We start from the raw sequence: 16,063 nt of genomic DNA, 5'->3' as shown, positions 1-16,063 counted from the left end.
ATTATCTTCTGGAGGCACCTAATTTTTAAGATTCCTATGCTTTTATCTTATCAGATAAAAGATTTCCTCTAAATTCCTGTTCTTGAGAGTCCTTTTTTATATGATTAGTACAGTGTAATGTACTGGATAGATAGGAAGGGCAACAGTATTTTCCTACATATGGAAATTAGTTTGGGAATAATTTAGTGAGATTTTTTGATTAAATACAACTTTGGGGAGGGGATTTACTGCCTTGTGTAGAATTTACTCTTGGATAAAAAGTCATAAAACATTCATGTCTTTGTACATTCGACTTTCAGCACAAGCTGTCTTGCACTACAGCTCCACTTGTACAGTGCTGTACTGCTTGCTTATGAACAGAACCACTTAGGAAAGCAGCTCCTTCTGTACCATTTGGTAGGGAAGGTATTTAGTTTAGTTGGGTTCTTTATAAACTGATGCCAAACCCAATTTTGTCCCTGTGTATCTGGTGTGTTTGTGCCCATAATGCAGTAATACATCTGGAGAAGACACTTTTTCATACAAATGAAAATCTGACTTGAACTTCTTTAGGTGGTGGATGTGTTTATCAGCTATTTACAGGACTTGATTTAATGCTGGGGATGTCACACTTGAAGTTCCTTTTTCAGAAAAGCAAGGTGTCTTGCAACCTAAAGCAAATAATTACAAAATAATGAAATTCTTTGCACTATAAACTGCCAAGGTTATTGTACAGCTATTACAATCTTTTACATACTGATACTAAGCAATACCTTGCCCTAAAACAAAATACAATTGCCACAATAACTAGCATTTGCTAGGATTTTTAAAATAAATAAATAACAGGAATCTGTGATAGTCTGAGACATGAGCAGCAAAATGACAGGTCATGGCAGCCTGTTGCTTTCAGCAGGCACCCTCTGGTATTAAGTGTAAAACATTGAAACTTAATTGTAACTCATGTTCCAAAACGTAACACTCAAGCCCACCATATATACTTTATGAGGAAGATGGATATAAATAAGGTCTTAATACTCTACAGTGCACGACTTTTCGTGCTGGAATATTTTTCACAACTTAGAGCCTTTCATTAAAAGCTCTTGGCACATCACAGTGGGAGTTTAATGCTGCCTTGAGGTTTAAAGCACAATGAGGTTCAATGATCTAGATGTCAATGGCTCCTTTCCATATATAAATGCAAGAACAACCTTAATTTCAACAGTTTTGGGGTTTGTTTCTGTTTTGTTTTTAATATTTAAAACATGCCTTCAGTGACTGCATCAGTTGCTAAAGTTTAAGTATCAGCTGAGGGATACCTCCCCACAGTGCTGTGCAAGTGTACAGTGAAGGGAACATACCTCAGTCAGTGAATCCTCCCAGGATGAGTCACAATGACTGCCACTTGCCTGGATGTCTAAGATGATTTTAGGGATCCAGTTTCCTGGAACAATGAAACTACTGATCACTTGACATTGAATGAACAAAGAAAGGTAAGTGGGCAGTGCAAGTTGTTTAGGGATAGATAATTATTCTACCTTCTAAAAACGTATTCTGATGTTTCTTAAAAAAAATAATAATAATCATGGAGGGTCTTGCTGGATGAACTATTTGTATTTCTATTAACTGGGGATTTGAAAAACGTTCATGTATCCAATGTGTTCTTTCTTTGGAAAAGGTAATCATTCTCATCATTCTCGAAGGTAATCATGCTCATTCTGAGCAAAAGAGGGCTCCTGGATTGTATTGAACAAATGAAGCATTTAAGGAAGAGTCAATCTCTAGTATTTAATTACACGACTAGTCTGCTTTAGTCAAGTCCATACAGCTGTGATATTCTTATTTTACCTTCCTTTCCTGTTCTGCTGGTGTGATCTGATGTAGCCTTCCTAAGTTTCTGAACATACCGCAGAATTCCTGTTAGTGGCACTCGTTGATCATTTTCATATGCTGTGATAAAAACTGAAGGATAGCACTGAAATTAAAAACCAAAACCAGTTAGATACTTGACAACTGATGATCTATTGAAATGAAAAAGTACATTTTTCTCTATATATCCAGGAGTTCTACTTCTTATGGTTTATCTAAAATGAATCTATTACATAATTACTCTGTCTTGAAAAAGCATCTTGTATCACTAGCTGAAGAAAGCATTCTGATCTTAAAAATGACAAATTAATAATAGAGGATCATCCACTTGCAAAAGGTAATCAAAAACCATCCTCTCCCTACTGCTAAAGGTGTGAAACGTCTGCATGCTGATGATTACACAAAAAAGGAGTAATAATCATGAAATGGTACATCTTTAACAGAGCAGTAGTTGAGATTTACTTTTGTAATATTTATATGCCAGAGTATTTTTAATATGGTAAGATCTATTAGCTATGAAACACAGCTAACATTCTTCAACTAAAGCTTTCATCTGAGATAACAGTATCAAAGCCATAGAGCTTCTTTTCCATTTCACTGTTTGTGTTTAATCAGTGCAAAGTGCCATCTTCCTGCTGCACTGAAGTCTGGATAAGCCAGTAAAACAAAGGAAATACTGAAATAGTTACTGATTGCGTTAATGATTTTAACGTGAAGTTAACACAAAGCAGCAGCAAAGTTTTAAAATGTTGGGTTGCAAAGCAATGAAAGAGTAAAACAGATTTATATTTTTTAACTTATTTTTTTTTTTACAACTATTTTCCTATGAAGCACTACATCTTACTACCCCTCCTGTGTGGAATACTACAGTAGTTTTACCTGTGGCTTAATATTGTGATAAGGACAGTAGTTTTTGATGTACTTCATACATTTTTCATCTGCTAACGGATTTCCCCATTCTTCTTGTTCTTCAATTGACAGTGGGAGATGAGTTTTCATCATTGTGTTCAGAACATCTACAAAAGGTGCCTTAAAATTATTAAAAAGAAAAAAAATAAGGGAAATTTTGAATTGGAACGTTTGAATTTCTGAAACTGGTAAAAAGCAAAACCAAAACAGAATACAGCTAAATGCTATAATGAAGGATCTGCAGCAGCTCACCTGTAAAACCATGGCTCTGATAAGTTCTGGATCGCTGTTGCAAATGGCTCCCGCAAGAACTCCTCCAGCACTGGCAGCTGTTAGTGCTGTATATTTTGGCTGAGAAAATCCTAGTTCATGCAGCAGCATGATGCAAGCCTTAAGGTCATAGAGACCTTTGAGTTTGTTCTGCTGACATCCATCTTTGTGCCACCTGAGGCCTAGCTCTCCTCCACCCCTGGAATTTAAAACAATTCAAGTTGGAGTCTGTTTGGAAAATGTTGCAAGTAAATCTTCACATAATAAAAGACAGCAGCAGCCACAGAATTGCTAAATCACACTTTGTCTTTCCAGTTAACTTCCCTTTCTTCCTGTCTTTACCCACTCCTCCCCTTGCAGCTAAAACACACTATGTACAAGCAAAAAAAAATCCTCACACGATGACTGGTGAAAATGCTATCAGCAGTGTCAGAGTAGTCAATACAAAATCAAACTCTGATATCATCTTTTTGTAGGAAACTACGAAAACGGTAACTGAAACATCTTCCATTCTTATATCACTATCGCCAGATTTATTATTAACAGTAAAAGACGATTTCTCAGCTCTGCCAGGATGCTCAAATTCTTTTGTTCAGCATAAGATTTGAGACTGTCAATAAGGTTCATTTTTTCTAGTTTGAGTTCAAAGATAAGAGGAAATGTAGTATTTTTTACCATTTATAAAACTTTAAGACTAAATTTACTTGTATCCTTTTGCATACAACCACAATTCTTGTTCTAATCCACCTAAAATGTCTTTATTCCAGGTTTAAGTTTAAAATCAATCAAAAGATTATTCTGCCAAAATTTTTCATTGATACTGCTTAGGATTGATTTGCATCACAAGACATTTGCAAAGATGGGAGGAAGAACTGCACAATTGTATTGCCATTTTATTAGCAGAGTCTATATATTTGTATGTTGAATTTGTTTTGGAACTGGTATTTCAAACAATGCTCCTCTATTCCTAAAGTGACAGTCTTCCCTTGTCCACTGAATTGTGCCTCCAATATAGTCTGTTGTATGACCTGTTTTTATGAAACTAATGGGTTTGTAACTAAACTGGGGACGGGATTTAGTAAGTAGAAAAATACAGAGGCAGGTTAAATGTTTAGCTGTAGAAAGGCAAATGGTTTTCAGAAGGCACAGACTTAGCATTAGTACACAGTGCCCTCAGGAAAGCAGGTGGTAGCTTATCACTGCCATTTGAACACTGTGAACATTTGAACAGGTTTTGGGGGTTTTTTTGAGCAAAGAAGAGGTGAAAAATAATGAGACTTCAAAAGATTAAAACTTAATACATAATCACACTGTGGACATAAGAACATGAACACAGTACATGGTCTTAAAAGTAGATTATTTTTCCCAGAGGAAAATTTATTTTTTGTTTTAAAAAGGATTTTTGAGAATTCTAAAAAGAGGTGGAAGTGAAAAACATGAATTAGAACTAAATGAGGGGGGGGAGAGGGAGAAGTGAGGAAGGAACATTTCTGTACCTCTTCAGCTGTAGATCAACAAATATCAGAATATCCCACAAATGAAAATATTAATTCCATTTTATATTTGACTTACCTAACATGGCAATATGCTAATATCCAGCCCTCTTCAATTAACATCAGCTTCTCTTCTCTAAAGCTCATGTTCAAATCTATGCCATAAGCTCCATATACATGAACTAGAAGTGGTTTCCTGTGTAGCTCTTTAGAATTCGTATTATGAAAAACTGTAATTGGCACCAAAGTTTCATCCTGGAAATGAAGGAGTATTTCAGACATTTCAGAAATCTCAATGACACATGGCAATGAAAACTTCAATTATTTATTTTAAAATGTGTTTTTTTGATTACAGTAATTTTTTTTCACTTAGATTGTACAAAGCACTCTTGAAAAATAAAGCAAGAGACTGAACCTCTGCTGTGTAGGCTTATAGATGCAGAGTATAAAATTCATTTAAGTGCAACACCTGAGGAGTTTTTAAACCACCAAAGCACCCAAGTCTTCCTTCTCCCTTTAACGCAGAGAATGTCTATTATTAACAAAACAGTTTACCACTTACTGCAGCACAAACTCTTTATTAACATCACCATTTTTTTAAACTCAGGCTGTTAAAACTTTCTTTTCTTGATCTGTGCTGTGTAGATGGTTGTGGGGTGTCCTCAGCAGCTGACATTTTTCTCATTTATCATAGATACCAGGATACCATACATCTTTTAGTGAGTCTGAGTTATGCTGTGCTGAGCTTCTTGACTGTTATCTTCTCTAGCATACCCAGATCAATGAAAAAAATCTCATCACGACTTTCTTTTTCTCCTCTATAGCACTGGAGAAAACGCCCACTGGTAAGTACAACACCAACTGCTCTTTTACATTTTTAATCTCTATTCCCTGCCAAATGCATTTTCTACAAATGGGTGGGGAGGAAGGGAAGAATAAAGGGAATGGGAAAAGGACTGAAAAATCTTACCTTGCTTTTAGCTAGTAAACGTGTAGTGTGACAATTCATAATAATTGGTACCTCTTCTGCAGCTTGTTCAATGAGATTATTTTCTTTAAATGAATATGCAAAACGCCTTGGGGGGTGTGCTGGGGAGGTGAGCTGAAAATAGCAAGTGCTGCTGGCGTGTTCAGGATGAGATTCCAATTCAAAGGCACAGGCCCATGTAGGTAGCTGAGAAAACAGAGCGTTTCAAGTGAGACCTTTACACTGCTTCTATAAGTTCTGCCTAGCGTGTCCTTCTGAGGAAAAGATTTTGAATAGCAAGCTAATTATCTGCAGCTTGGATGTAGCACAAGCTGTATTTCTTTTACATTCAATAATAGAACGGTCAGAAAGTGGTAAACTTTTCACTTGAGGCTATTGGATGAAATTCAATAATGAGATAAAACAGAAAAATAAATCTAAATTAGAATCCAGTTTAAAATGGGCATTTGTACAGATTTTTTTAAATAAAACATTTGAAATGATTCTGCACTGTTTTTAATTTTTAGATCCCATTTCCCCTCTGATTTCCACTCCTGCTTGAACATGTTGCACAGCCAAGTCCATGTCAGTTGTTATGCTTTTGCTGTGAGTTAGCTCAGTAATGCTAAGCCACCAAAAACCCCTGCCTCTTAACTTTGTTCTTAGTGCCAGCCATTGTGAAGAACAAAACCTTTTCCTGGCACATTTACCCTCAGACACTTACTGCTATTATATTTAAGATTTTTAACTTCACTAAGAATAAAAGAAATCAAGATTCATTCTTTGTGAGCAGCAGGAACATAGTCAAACCCTCTGCCAGGCCATTGCTTGCTCGAGTTAGTTTGTGAGAGATTTCTGAAATGGCACTAAAGTCAAAGTACTCCAGAGTAACTGCAGACTCTCTCTGAATAAATAAACTAAAACTATTTTGAAAAATGAAAGGTTTCAGAGACCATGCAATGTACTTTGCTGAAAACCTTTTCTCTGTAGCAGTTTTATAGAATGCAGCCTTGGAAGCTTGTTGGAATAAACTTGCAATTTCTTCAGATAGTACTTCTCAGGCAAACAAATCAATTAAATATTTCAGCTAAATGATCTCTAGAAGCTGTGGTTTTGAATGGAGACCCTTTATTTGTATTCCACAAGTATTTTGCAACATCTAGAGAAATGAAGAAATACTTGACAGAAGTTGTACTGCAATACTAGGTTTTCCTATTCATTTTAGGTCAGTGACCATATTTGTCTTTTCGATGTTCCAGCCTTTAATCTCCGGGAGGGCTATGCTTATTTCCTTGCATTGGCTGATGAATGTAACCACAAAATCAGCCTGATAAAAATACAGTGTTTGGGGAATCAAGGCTTATTTACCTTAGAAATCGACTGTATTGTAAAGAGTTTGATGGTAGCAAGTTGAGGAAAGAATGGACTTGTACTATAGCTGCTCTTTAACTTCATAACTGCTACAATAAGCCAGCACGTGTGAAATTGTGAAGAACATCCACAGGTAATATAATTAATCATAATGATGTTTTTGTCACTATTAGTTTCCAAACCACTTCTACTTTTGTAATTTATCTTTTATTTTGTAATGCTACATTAAAAAGAAACAGTGCTGGAAAAAGCACGTTGCTTGAGCCAAGCTAAAACATACCTGTATTGATTGAACTGAACGTGAAACAAAAGCAATCACGTTTAAGTACAGACAGCCAGCTTTCTGCAGGAACATGATACAGTGATCACGGAACATCTCCAAGTCTATTAGCTTGGTTTTCTCTTCCAGTGCATAAACTAACTGCCAGTTCTCCATGCCAGTGGAAGCTACTGAAGCCTTCATCAACTACAAGAACAAAATACAAGATAAAGTGAGAGTTATAAGTTAGAGGTACAGTCATACAGGTGATGTCACTCGCCATTTTAATTACAAAAGATTATTGATGACTGAAACTGGAAGGCTTTAAATTCCCTTTACTTGGGCAAATAGGAGAACAATTCAGTAACTGCCTACGTATTGATAGCAAGAGAGATCTGTGTTACAGATGGCAATTAGATGTTACAACTCTATTTGCAATTGTATTGTGTTCCTTTACGACAACTAAGTTGGGTTTTAGAAGCGGCATAACTGGAAGGTTGGATCAAAGCAAGCTGAATGTACTTTATTCTTTTTTCCTTAGTTAGGGGTAGGGAAATGTTTAAAAAATAAAAGATTGTGACATTTGAGTGACTGCAATGTACGTTCTTGATTTAGTACACAAGAGCAAGTTAGATGTATACTGTGTTGAGAGTAGGTCATCTTTCCATATCTGATGCTCAGCACTACATGCAGGACAAGATGCTCTCAACTGAGCAGTAAGGCATTTTCTCTCTCCCAGGAAGTGGCATACTTTTAGCTGTCAAAGCAAGGCTGCCTCTGAAAATGTCTGAATGCGATTAGAAAAACCGATGCTGAGAGAAACAAGTTTATGGAAAAATTTGTATCTAAAGTTATTTGCAAAAGTAATTTCAAATATCAGATGCCTTCACTGTGTCTGGTAGAACTGTGAGCTGTTTGGTTATATAGACTGAAATCAAATTATAATAAAGGGGAAATGGGGCTGTTTACGCCAAGAAGTGAGTGTGCTTTTCCAAAGAAGCTGAATCAAATCAGCATGCTGTAGGCAAGACTCCACATACTACTGTCAGTCTTTAAATCCACGCAACTCTGTGTAATTCTCTTAAATTATTTCAGTAAGCTGTGAAGCACAGAATTAAAATCTAGCTTTACTATTTCTGTGGTCTGCAACAAGCGTCTGAATGAATCCTATGACTCTTATTATTGCCTAAGATTACCTTATATTCTGCAGGTTCTCCATATGAAGTAAGAATATATAACTCATTGTTTCTGTGCTCAATGTGATAAATGACCCCTTGTGTTCGGGCTTGCACAAGAACAGGTAACTTAAAAGGATGTCTGCAGTCAATCAGCCAAACTTCTGAGGTTGTCTTGCTGTTGCTATTGATAGTGAGGAAACGTCTATCTTTTGTGCAGTGTATGTCCACAAAAAATCTGAAAGAAATAACACAGTTAATTCAGAATCATGGGCTTCCAATTACAATGTAAGAAACAGCGAGCCTGTATGTAGGCTGGAGAGATTTCAGACTACTTGATTCCCAAACCCACTTTTGCTACATTTATCCCAGCATTCAAAAACCCACAGTTTGGGGTATGGAACCTGAACTCTGCAAGGAAAGTTGTTCAGTTGTTGTCCAAATGTATCCAGATTTTTGAATCATTCAGATTGAAGGGTGTTAGATGTATGTGGGCTTTAAAATTCATGCAAAACAGATTTTTTTTTTTTAGATAGTAGCCCTATTCAAAAAAAAATCTGAAGAATAATTGAAGTTAATGAAATTAATGAGTAACATGTGGAAACTGCAATAAAAAAGTAGGAGCTATTATACTATAAGGGTAAATAATTAAAAAGCCCAAGTGCTACTGATGTAAGAAAATAAAGAAAAGCTTAAAGGAAAAAAAACAAAGAACACAGGCCTTTATAAGACAGGATGGACAGCGCTGAAGTGACAAAGTTGCAAAGTTGGAAAATGGGAACTGTTTCTGGAACTCCATTGGTTTTAAATGCTTCTAAAATGTAGGAACAGAAAATGTTCAGCAGTGTCTGGATGCTAATATTGGACAAGTTCAGGCTGTAAGTCAGTTTCAAGTTTCTAAATGAGTCATGCTAATTAATTGATATGTCAAATCTTTGGGCATAGGAGTTTCTGTGCCATTTTGAATCTTTAAAACTAGTTGTCTTTAAAAGAAATTGCAGGGTTGAGTAATGTATTCTGCACTGACAGCAATAATGAACCTTCTAGACTTGAAAATATTTGACTGGTGAAAGAAACGAAGCCTTGGATAGCATTTTTCACTGCCTTTAATTATTTGCAGGTGTAGGAATTCCAGTTTTTTGGTACAATTGTTTTGTCTAATTGTACCATCTTGACATTTTTACAACTCCCACTGTCTGTGTCCTCCTAAAGTCCACAAGTAATCAGTTTTCTGCCTCTAATCCACTGAAATTCAGCAAGTGTGCGCCACTGCATTCAGTATAGATTCTAACAGTTTGGCTCTGTTGACCTTACCTCTAAGAGAGTCAAGCTGAAATGCAGGTTACACTTCTCCCCAAGGACTCTGACCTTCATATCTCTTTTTTTTTTCCTTGTAGCTTGTTTTTTTTTTTTTTTCTTTTTTTTTTAAGGAAGTCAAGATATCTTCAGCTTCTAAAAAAATATTTGACTGCAAGTGAAAGAGTTGGTGGTATGTAGAACAACTTCTCTATGGCAATGAAAAAGAATCTCTTGCCATCTCCTACGAACAACTGTGTTCAATCATGAGCTGCACTAGCATATGAACCTTTAGAGTAAGTTTCTAGTAGATTAACTGTAATGACTATGACCTTCAGAATTATGCCAACAGTTTCCCTGTGGGGACACGTCACGTCAGTGCAGTTTGATTTTACAAAAGTATGTATCAAGTACAGATAGAACATACAGATCTTATCTACTCCATCTCATCTGCAGACTTTTTTTTCATTTATTAGATGAATGTATAAAGGGTATTTCTATATTGAGTATGTAACTTGAAGTAAGAATAATCACAAATATTTATGGCATGCTGTACAGATCTATCATTTTAGTGCTACGTGGTTTAAAAACCAGTTCTGCTCTCCATTCAGCAAGAGCCTTCTTGCCCTCCTAAACCACTGCTTAAAGAAAGGTTATTGAGAGGGTATTCAGTCAACAATAGTCCTCTCTCTGTGAATGCTGTGATGATTTTGCTCATCCATTACCCAGAGCAAGGATTAGCCTGAACTTCAATGTTTTTTAAAAAGTTGTATCAGACATCAATAGCAGAGAAAACAAAATGAAACCCACAGTCTGGTTTACTCTGTATGAAACTGTCACGCGTTCATTAAAGGACACCCTGACCTGAGCCTGACCTTGGCATTTATAAACTCAGCTGAACTCGTGAGGTAACAGAGAAAAGTTAAATCGCTGCTGATCACATATCAAGAGGAGAGGAAAATACATTCCCAGACAGCAGAACAGAACTTAAAAATGCCTTCTACCTTCTGAAATGTGATATGGAAGAATTTGTTTCAAAACCACTTAGAGTCTACATATTGAATACTACAGAATATGTTAAAGACTTAGTGCATTTTAGATGAATATTACCTTGCATCTTGTTCTGTGTAAACCAACTTAGTATATTTCTCATTAGTGAAAGTGGTCATGAACACATTCTGGCATTTAAGGTTCTTCTGACTTGTGTAATACAGAACATCATTTGTAGCCCATTCTAAAACGAAAAGAAATGTACATCAAACTTGGAACAGTGTAAACACTGTTACTGAGAGAAAATGGAGCTCCGTGAACATTGGACACTGTGTTGAAATCACTTCACAAGCGATTGTACAGACATTGCAGACATTGCAAGCTTCTACTGTGCAAACATGGCATTAAGTTCTAGCTTTCCTTAATGCTTTTAACTAGGCATTTTTTCCCAGTGTTGTAAATTCTTGTCCTGCCGAGGCAAACTGCTTACTAAACTATGTATCCTCGATGACATCTAGCAGTATAATATGTGGAACATTGGATGTGCTCTACTGCACTATTTTTGCTCTCTTCTTTAATATGCTATTAAAAACGGCCATTTGTTTAGGTTTAATTCTATGTATTTGTAACAGGAATGTAAAACCCCATTATCTGTGCTGGAAGAATTGATTAAAGTTGTGATTGTTTTCGTTAAGTTTTGAATTTAATGATCACATCCTGTACTGAGCACTTTTATACTTCTCAGAAGAGTGCTTACAGCTATCAGTGACTTCAGTTGAAGCTGCAGAGGTATATTACCTACAGCTTCCCATAAAAAGATCCTCATATTGCAAATAGTTATGTCAGTAAATTTTTAAAGAAGTATGTTGAATTCAATAAGAAGAATGATGTGCAAAAGTGTTCAAACATACAAATGCTTGCTTTTATAAAAAGGGAAAACTTGTATCATGAAAGGAGTCACTCATTCGTATCAAATAACTTGTAATTTTACAGTGTAGGAGAACACATCTCTCAAATAAGAAACTGTTCAACAGCTATGAGGATCTAAACTGGAAAAAGTTTTTTTTTTTTTTTTTATTTTTCTAAGTACTATCACCATTATTTGTAGGCTAAAAGCAATGTTGTACTGGAAGTTGATGTGACCCATAGGATATTTATAAACAACTTACCGAAACTAAAAACATTTGGAATTACTTCTTCCACGATGGGAACATCACCGAGTTTCATAATAACACAGGTTGCCTCTTCAGAATTTTCACTTTTTAAGCTGATAGCCAGGTACCTCTCATCTGGTGAAACCCTGATCCGTTTAATAAAGGTACCAGAAAAGCCCATATCTTCAGTGTTGAATAAAATGCGAACGTTTCCTTTATCTGTTGCATTTTAACAAGTGTAAAAAAAAATAAAATAAAAAAAAATCCTGTAACTGAGGTGTGTCAAAATGAACAGTATTTTTTTACACTAGTATTTAATAAGAACATTTACTACTGAAACCAAGGATTTCTTTCATGAGATATCTACAAATGCACTGTGTAAAAATAAAATCACCCATACAATAGCATCTGGTCAATGCTCTAAATTTTGAAGTGTGGCTTTTGGGTATTTTTTGTTTAGTTTATGTTTTCTTTATAATCTCTTGAGATACTTGACCTTTTTTAGCATTTTAAGTTGGGGCTCTGAGAGGTTGATTCTCAGTTCCTTTCCAGAAACTTACCTCAGTTTCAGAATACGCCATTCCGTTACTCTTTTCACCCCATGTTTTCAGATTCAGGATTGTGGAATTACTCATCTATTGTTAAATAACGTTATAAAAAAAACCTTAAAATAAACAGCAAATATGCTTTAAAGTAAAAAAAGTGTACTAATTATGTATGCACAACATTTTCAACAATTGTAACAAGTTAAGAAGAGAAATCCCTTACCATCATCTGCTTTTGAACAAAATATGTCACCATTCTCCTCAAAGTAAACGTTTCCTCCAAATCTTATCTGCTCAATGCAAAACAAACATTTTTCCATTTAAGCTATAGATTATCTCCTTAGAATCCCGATATTCAGTGTTCTGTCCAGCAGAACAGTATGTAAATGATAGAATACAGCACATATTTAATGTTGAAGAGGGGGAAGAAGGAATTACATGCATCAGAAAGGTTATTTTAAAGTTAGGGTACTTAAGCTATCTATACATGCTCTAAATTTAGTGAATGGCTCAGATCACCTGCACTTGCTCCTTGTAGTCTTATTTTTCATCAGTTAGCAGAGGATTGTGTGATCTTCGTTTGTTTCTGACTATGGTGAAATTAAGGTCAAATATACTATCTTAATAGGTATGAGCTATTCTTAATTTGTGTTGTTGCTATCCACAATTATTGAAAACTTCAACACTTGAAATTACCACAACAAAATAACTAATGAAACAGAACTTTATAACAGGAATGGCTTTGCTGCTTGTTCATCATATTCAGTGACAAAAAAAAGTTTGTATCTTTTGTCACTCACCCTTGGGCTTTCCAAATGGAGTGTATACTTTTTGTGCAGTTCTTCTATTTTTTCCTTTATTCTTTTTGTCATAGCTTTATAACTTCTTGAAATTTTATTCCAGTTTTCCTGCTCTGATTTCAGAAGATCTTTGTACAAAAGCTCTGATGCTGTTATGGATGTGATTTTTTTCCTTTTAAAGTGGATTTTTGTCCCCTCCTGTTGAATAAGGAAAAAAAAAACACTATGGCTACAAACCAGCATTCTATACCCCAGTGTGAATGTACTGAGACAATGACATTTCCTGAGCTACAAACTGACAAATCAGCTTTGCGTTACTACAAGAGTATGAATATGGCTTTTGGATATTTAAAAATACTTTAAAAGTCTCTTTCAAGTACATGTATAATCTCCCTTAGCATCCACAAGTCTTTGGGAGGTTTCACAGGACACTTAGGAAGCTCATGATGATTCCCTTTCAGTACACCTGAGAATAAAGCAGTCATCTAGAAGGATTTAGGAGGATAGTAGAGAATCTCGGTGACAATGTGAACATTTGCTCCAAAACAAACAGGCAAAGACCACATGATTGACTCCTGAAACCAGTGCTGTAGCCCAGTGTTTGTAATCCTGTTACAGACGGCCAGCGCAGCCACAGTTTCTCACACATCAAGACCTCAGCTACTTTCCTTGAAACATTTATCTACATTTGTGGCACAGGCATAGCAACTGCTATGTGATGGTTAGAAATAAGAGGGTTTCAACAAACATTTTGGATTTGATCTTTTGGTCATCTTTGAAGAAACACCTCAGCTTGAAACAGTTTTTGAACAACTCCACATCCATCTGAAAATGTCTAAGATAAAATACACCAAAGGCCAAGTTTTTTTTGAGCCAGTTCATCTTAGGATAAGTGGATGACTTCTCTCTCTCTAGAGCCCTGATGTTTTCTCCTGACACTCTGAATCTTTCCAGAAAATACTTTTTTCCCCCTTTGTTATTTTTCACAAATTGTTACAGCAGAAAAAGCAACAAAAATGCAGACTGACATCAACACAGTATAGGGAATTTGAACAAACGTATGCATCCTTGAACATAACAGAAGCCCTAGCCTTTATTCTCCTGCTTTAAGCCCTTTAGGAAGAAAGTATTTCTTTGACTTCTGAAAAACAGAGTTGGCTTCCTTAACAGATGCATCAAGACAGTTGTTGACATTGCCTATACACAAACTGCATACCTTGCAGGAAAATAACCTCCATGACAGGATTCTTCCAGGTGGCACAGTGATGTTGCATGAACTTCTTGACCAGTCGAGGATGTGGCATTTGTTCGGTTTTATTGTACTACAAAGACATAGTGCTGGAAGATGGTTATCCTTAGGATAGTATTTAACACCGAAGCTCAGCCCTCGGACAAAAGATTTTGCAGTCCAACACATGATATCCAAATCCAGTCTTGATAGTCAACCTGAAATTTATGAACATCCCAAGCTCCTCATCACTTGCACTAAGTGAAATATGCATAACATAATCAGAAGATAAAGCTTCATCTTTCGAAGATCATTAGGTAAATGAGAGCAGTAAAACTGAAGGTTTTACCAAGTGATACATGCAATTGAGCTTGCATATTAACCTGCCTCTAAGAGTGTCCAGAGGCTGGCCACAAAAATGATCCAGGGGATAGGAAACCTTCCCTACAAGGACAGGCTGAGAAAGCTGGGGCTACTCAACTTGAGGAAGAGAAGGCACAAGGTACAACAGCAGTCTGCCAGTACTTAAAGGAGGGTTATAAGCAAGAATGGGACAGACCCTTTGGCAGGGTCTGTTGTGACAGGGCACAGGGAAACGGTTTCAAACTAAAAGAGGACATAAAGAAGAAATTTTTTACAGTAAGGGCAGTGAGGCACTGGAACAGGCTGTGCAGAGAGGTGATGGATGCCCCATCTCTGGAGACATTCAAGGTTGGGGGGCTCTTAGCAACCTGATCCAGCTGTAGGTGCCCCTGTTCAGTGCAGGGCAGTTGGACTAGGTGGTCTTTAAGGGTTCTTTCCAACTAAGGCGATGTTCTATGTTGCTCCAACACATGGGTCCCGGCTGCTAGGAGTTTAGCTCTGCTGAAACTATCAGCGAAGAGCAAGAAAGATGTAACTATGCATCTGACTAAATGCTGCTTTCGGGATGCTGGTTCTTCTCTGCTTTAAAAGCTCGTTATAACAACAGAATCACTTTCAGGAGGGCTGCTTATCGGCAAAGAAACAAACCCCACTGCGCCTGTAACTCCGGAAGGGAGAACACCCCATGTGTTCCACAGTCCTCAGCCCCGTTCCCTCTCACCCTCACGCCGAAGGCCAGAAAAGCCGGCCCCACCCCGTCAGCTCCATCCCTCACCGCGGCAGCACAGCCGTGCCCGGGCTGGGCGGCTCTCCCTCCGGCCGGGCAAAGATGGCAGCGGGCTCGAGCCGCTCCGGTTTCCCGACAGCACTGCCCGTAGCAAAGATGGCGGTGGGGCGCTTCAGCCAGTCGCTGCGGTGGAGCACGGTTGTCGTCAGTCTCTGCATGCCGCTTGCTTTAGTCACTCGCGTTTCACACTGCGGGGTTCCGAACCCGCGGAAGCCCCGTTTTGAGGCGCGCCCTCACCCCTACAGAGCCGCGCGCAGTACAGCAGATGCGCCGCGCCCTCAGGCAACGTGCTACTGCCATTAACAAAGATGGCGCCCCGCTTCCTCTCTCCCTAGCCTTAGCCCGGCCGGTCCCAGCACCGCAGGGCCGCCGCTCCCCACTCCGCGCTCTCTCGTTGCCTCAACCCCAGGCGTTCCCGCATGGCTGAGGCTGCCGGCTCCCCGCGCCGCCCCGCCGCGGGCAGGTGCGGAGGGAACGGTGCGGGAGCGGCGAGAGCCCGCTGGCGGCTGCTCGGACAGGTAGGGGGAGCCCGCGGGCGGGAAGGGGTCGTGGCGGGGCGGCGGGCGGAGCGGGACTCGCAGGGAACGGCTTCCATTCGTGAGGGAGGGGTG

At 38.0% G+C, this 16,063-nt stretch overlaps 2 protein-coding genes across 9 annotated transcripts in view; one reads left to right on the top strand and one right to left on the bottom strand.

Moving 5' to 3' along the window:
• PREPL (prolyl endopeptidase like) overlaps positions 1-15,715 on the bottom strand; it is a 33,775-nt gene extending 18,060 nt beyond the window's left edge. For 3 of the 8 annotated variants that reach the window (XM_052689777.1, XM_052689802.1, XM_052689787.1), the window contains exons 1-14: positions 15,441-15,715; positions 14,291-14,520; positions 13,075-13,272; positions 12,498-12,564; positions 11,745-11,948; positions 10,696-10,819; positions 8,311-8,527; positions 7,136-7,321; positions 5,488-5,691; positions 4,597-4,772; positions 3,007-3,223; positions 2,725-2,874; positions 1,825-1,951; positions 1,338-1,420 (exon numbers count right to left, since the gene is read on the bottom strand). In XM_052689777.1, coding sequence (XP_052545737.1) covers positions 1,338-1,420; positions 1,825-1,951; positions 2,725-2,874; positions 3,007-3,223; positions 4,597-4,772; positions 5,488-5,691; positions 7,136-7,321; positions 8,311-8,527; positions 10,696-10,819; positions 11,745-11,948; positions 12,498-12,564; positions 13,075-13,272; positions 14,291-14,491 — 2,154 coding nt within the window. In that variant the 5' untranslated portion in view covers positions 14,492-14,520; positions 15,441-15,715. Of the gene's footprint in view, positions 1-106; positions 651-1,333; positions 1,421-1,824; positions 1,952-2,724; positions 2,875-3,006; positions 3,224-4,596; positions 4,773-5,487; positions 5,692-7,135; positions 7,322-8,310; positions 8,528-10,695; positions 10,820-11,744; positions 11,949-12,289; positions 12,365-12,497; positions 12,565-13,074; positions 13,273-14,290; positions 14,521-15,440 lie in introns of those variants that run through there. The other 5 variants (XM_052689795.1, XM_052689771.1, XR_008208316.1 and 2 more) reach the window with 5 other exon arrangements.
• A 95-nt stretch (positions 15,716-15,810) lies between these two features.
• CAMKMT (calmodulin-lysine N-methyltransferase) overlaps positions 15,811-16,063 on the top strand; it is a 194,112-nt gene continuing 193,859 nt past the window's right edge. Inside the window, exon 1 of the mRNA XM_052689919.1 lies at positions 15,811-15,970. Coding sequence (XP_052545879.1) covers positions 15,872-15,970 — 99 coding nt within the window. The 5' untranslated portion in view covers positions 15,811-15,871. The remainder of the gene's footprint in view (positions 15,971-16,063) is intronic.

This window comes from Tympanuchus pallidicinctus, unplaced genomic scaffold (genome assembly GCF_026119805.1).
Source record: "Tympanuchus pallidicinctus isolate F22 unplaced genomic scaffold, pur_lepc_1.0 scaffold1, whole genome shotgun sequence".
Lineage (NCBI taxonomy): Eukaryota > Metazoa > Chordata > Aves > Galliformes > Phasianidae > Tympanuchus > Tympanuchus pallidicinctus.
This window is presented reverse-complemented; position numbering and strand designations above follow the sequence as displayed.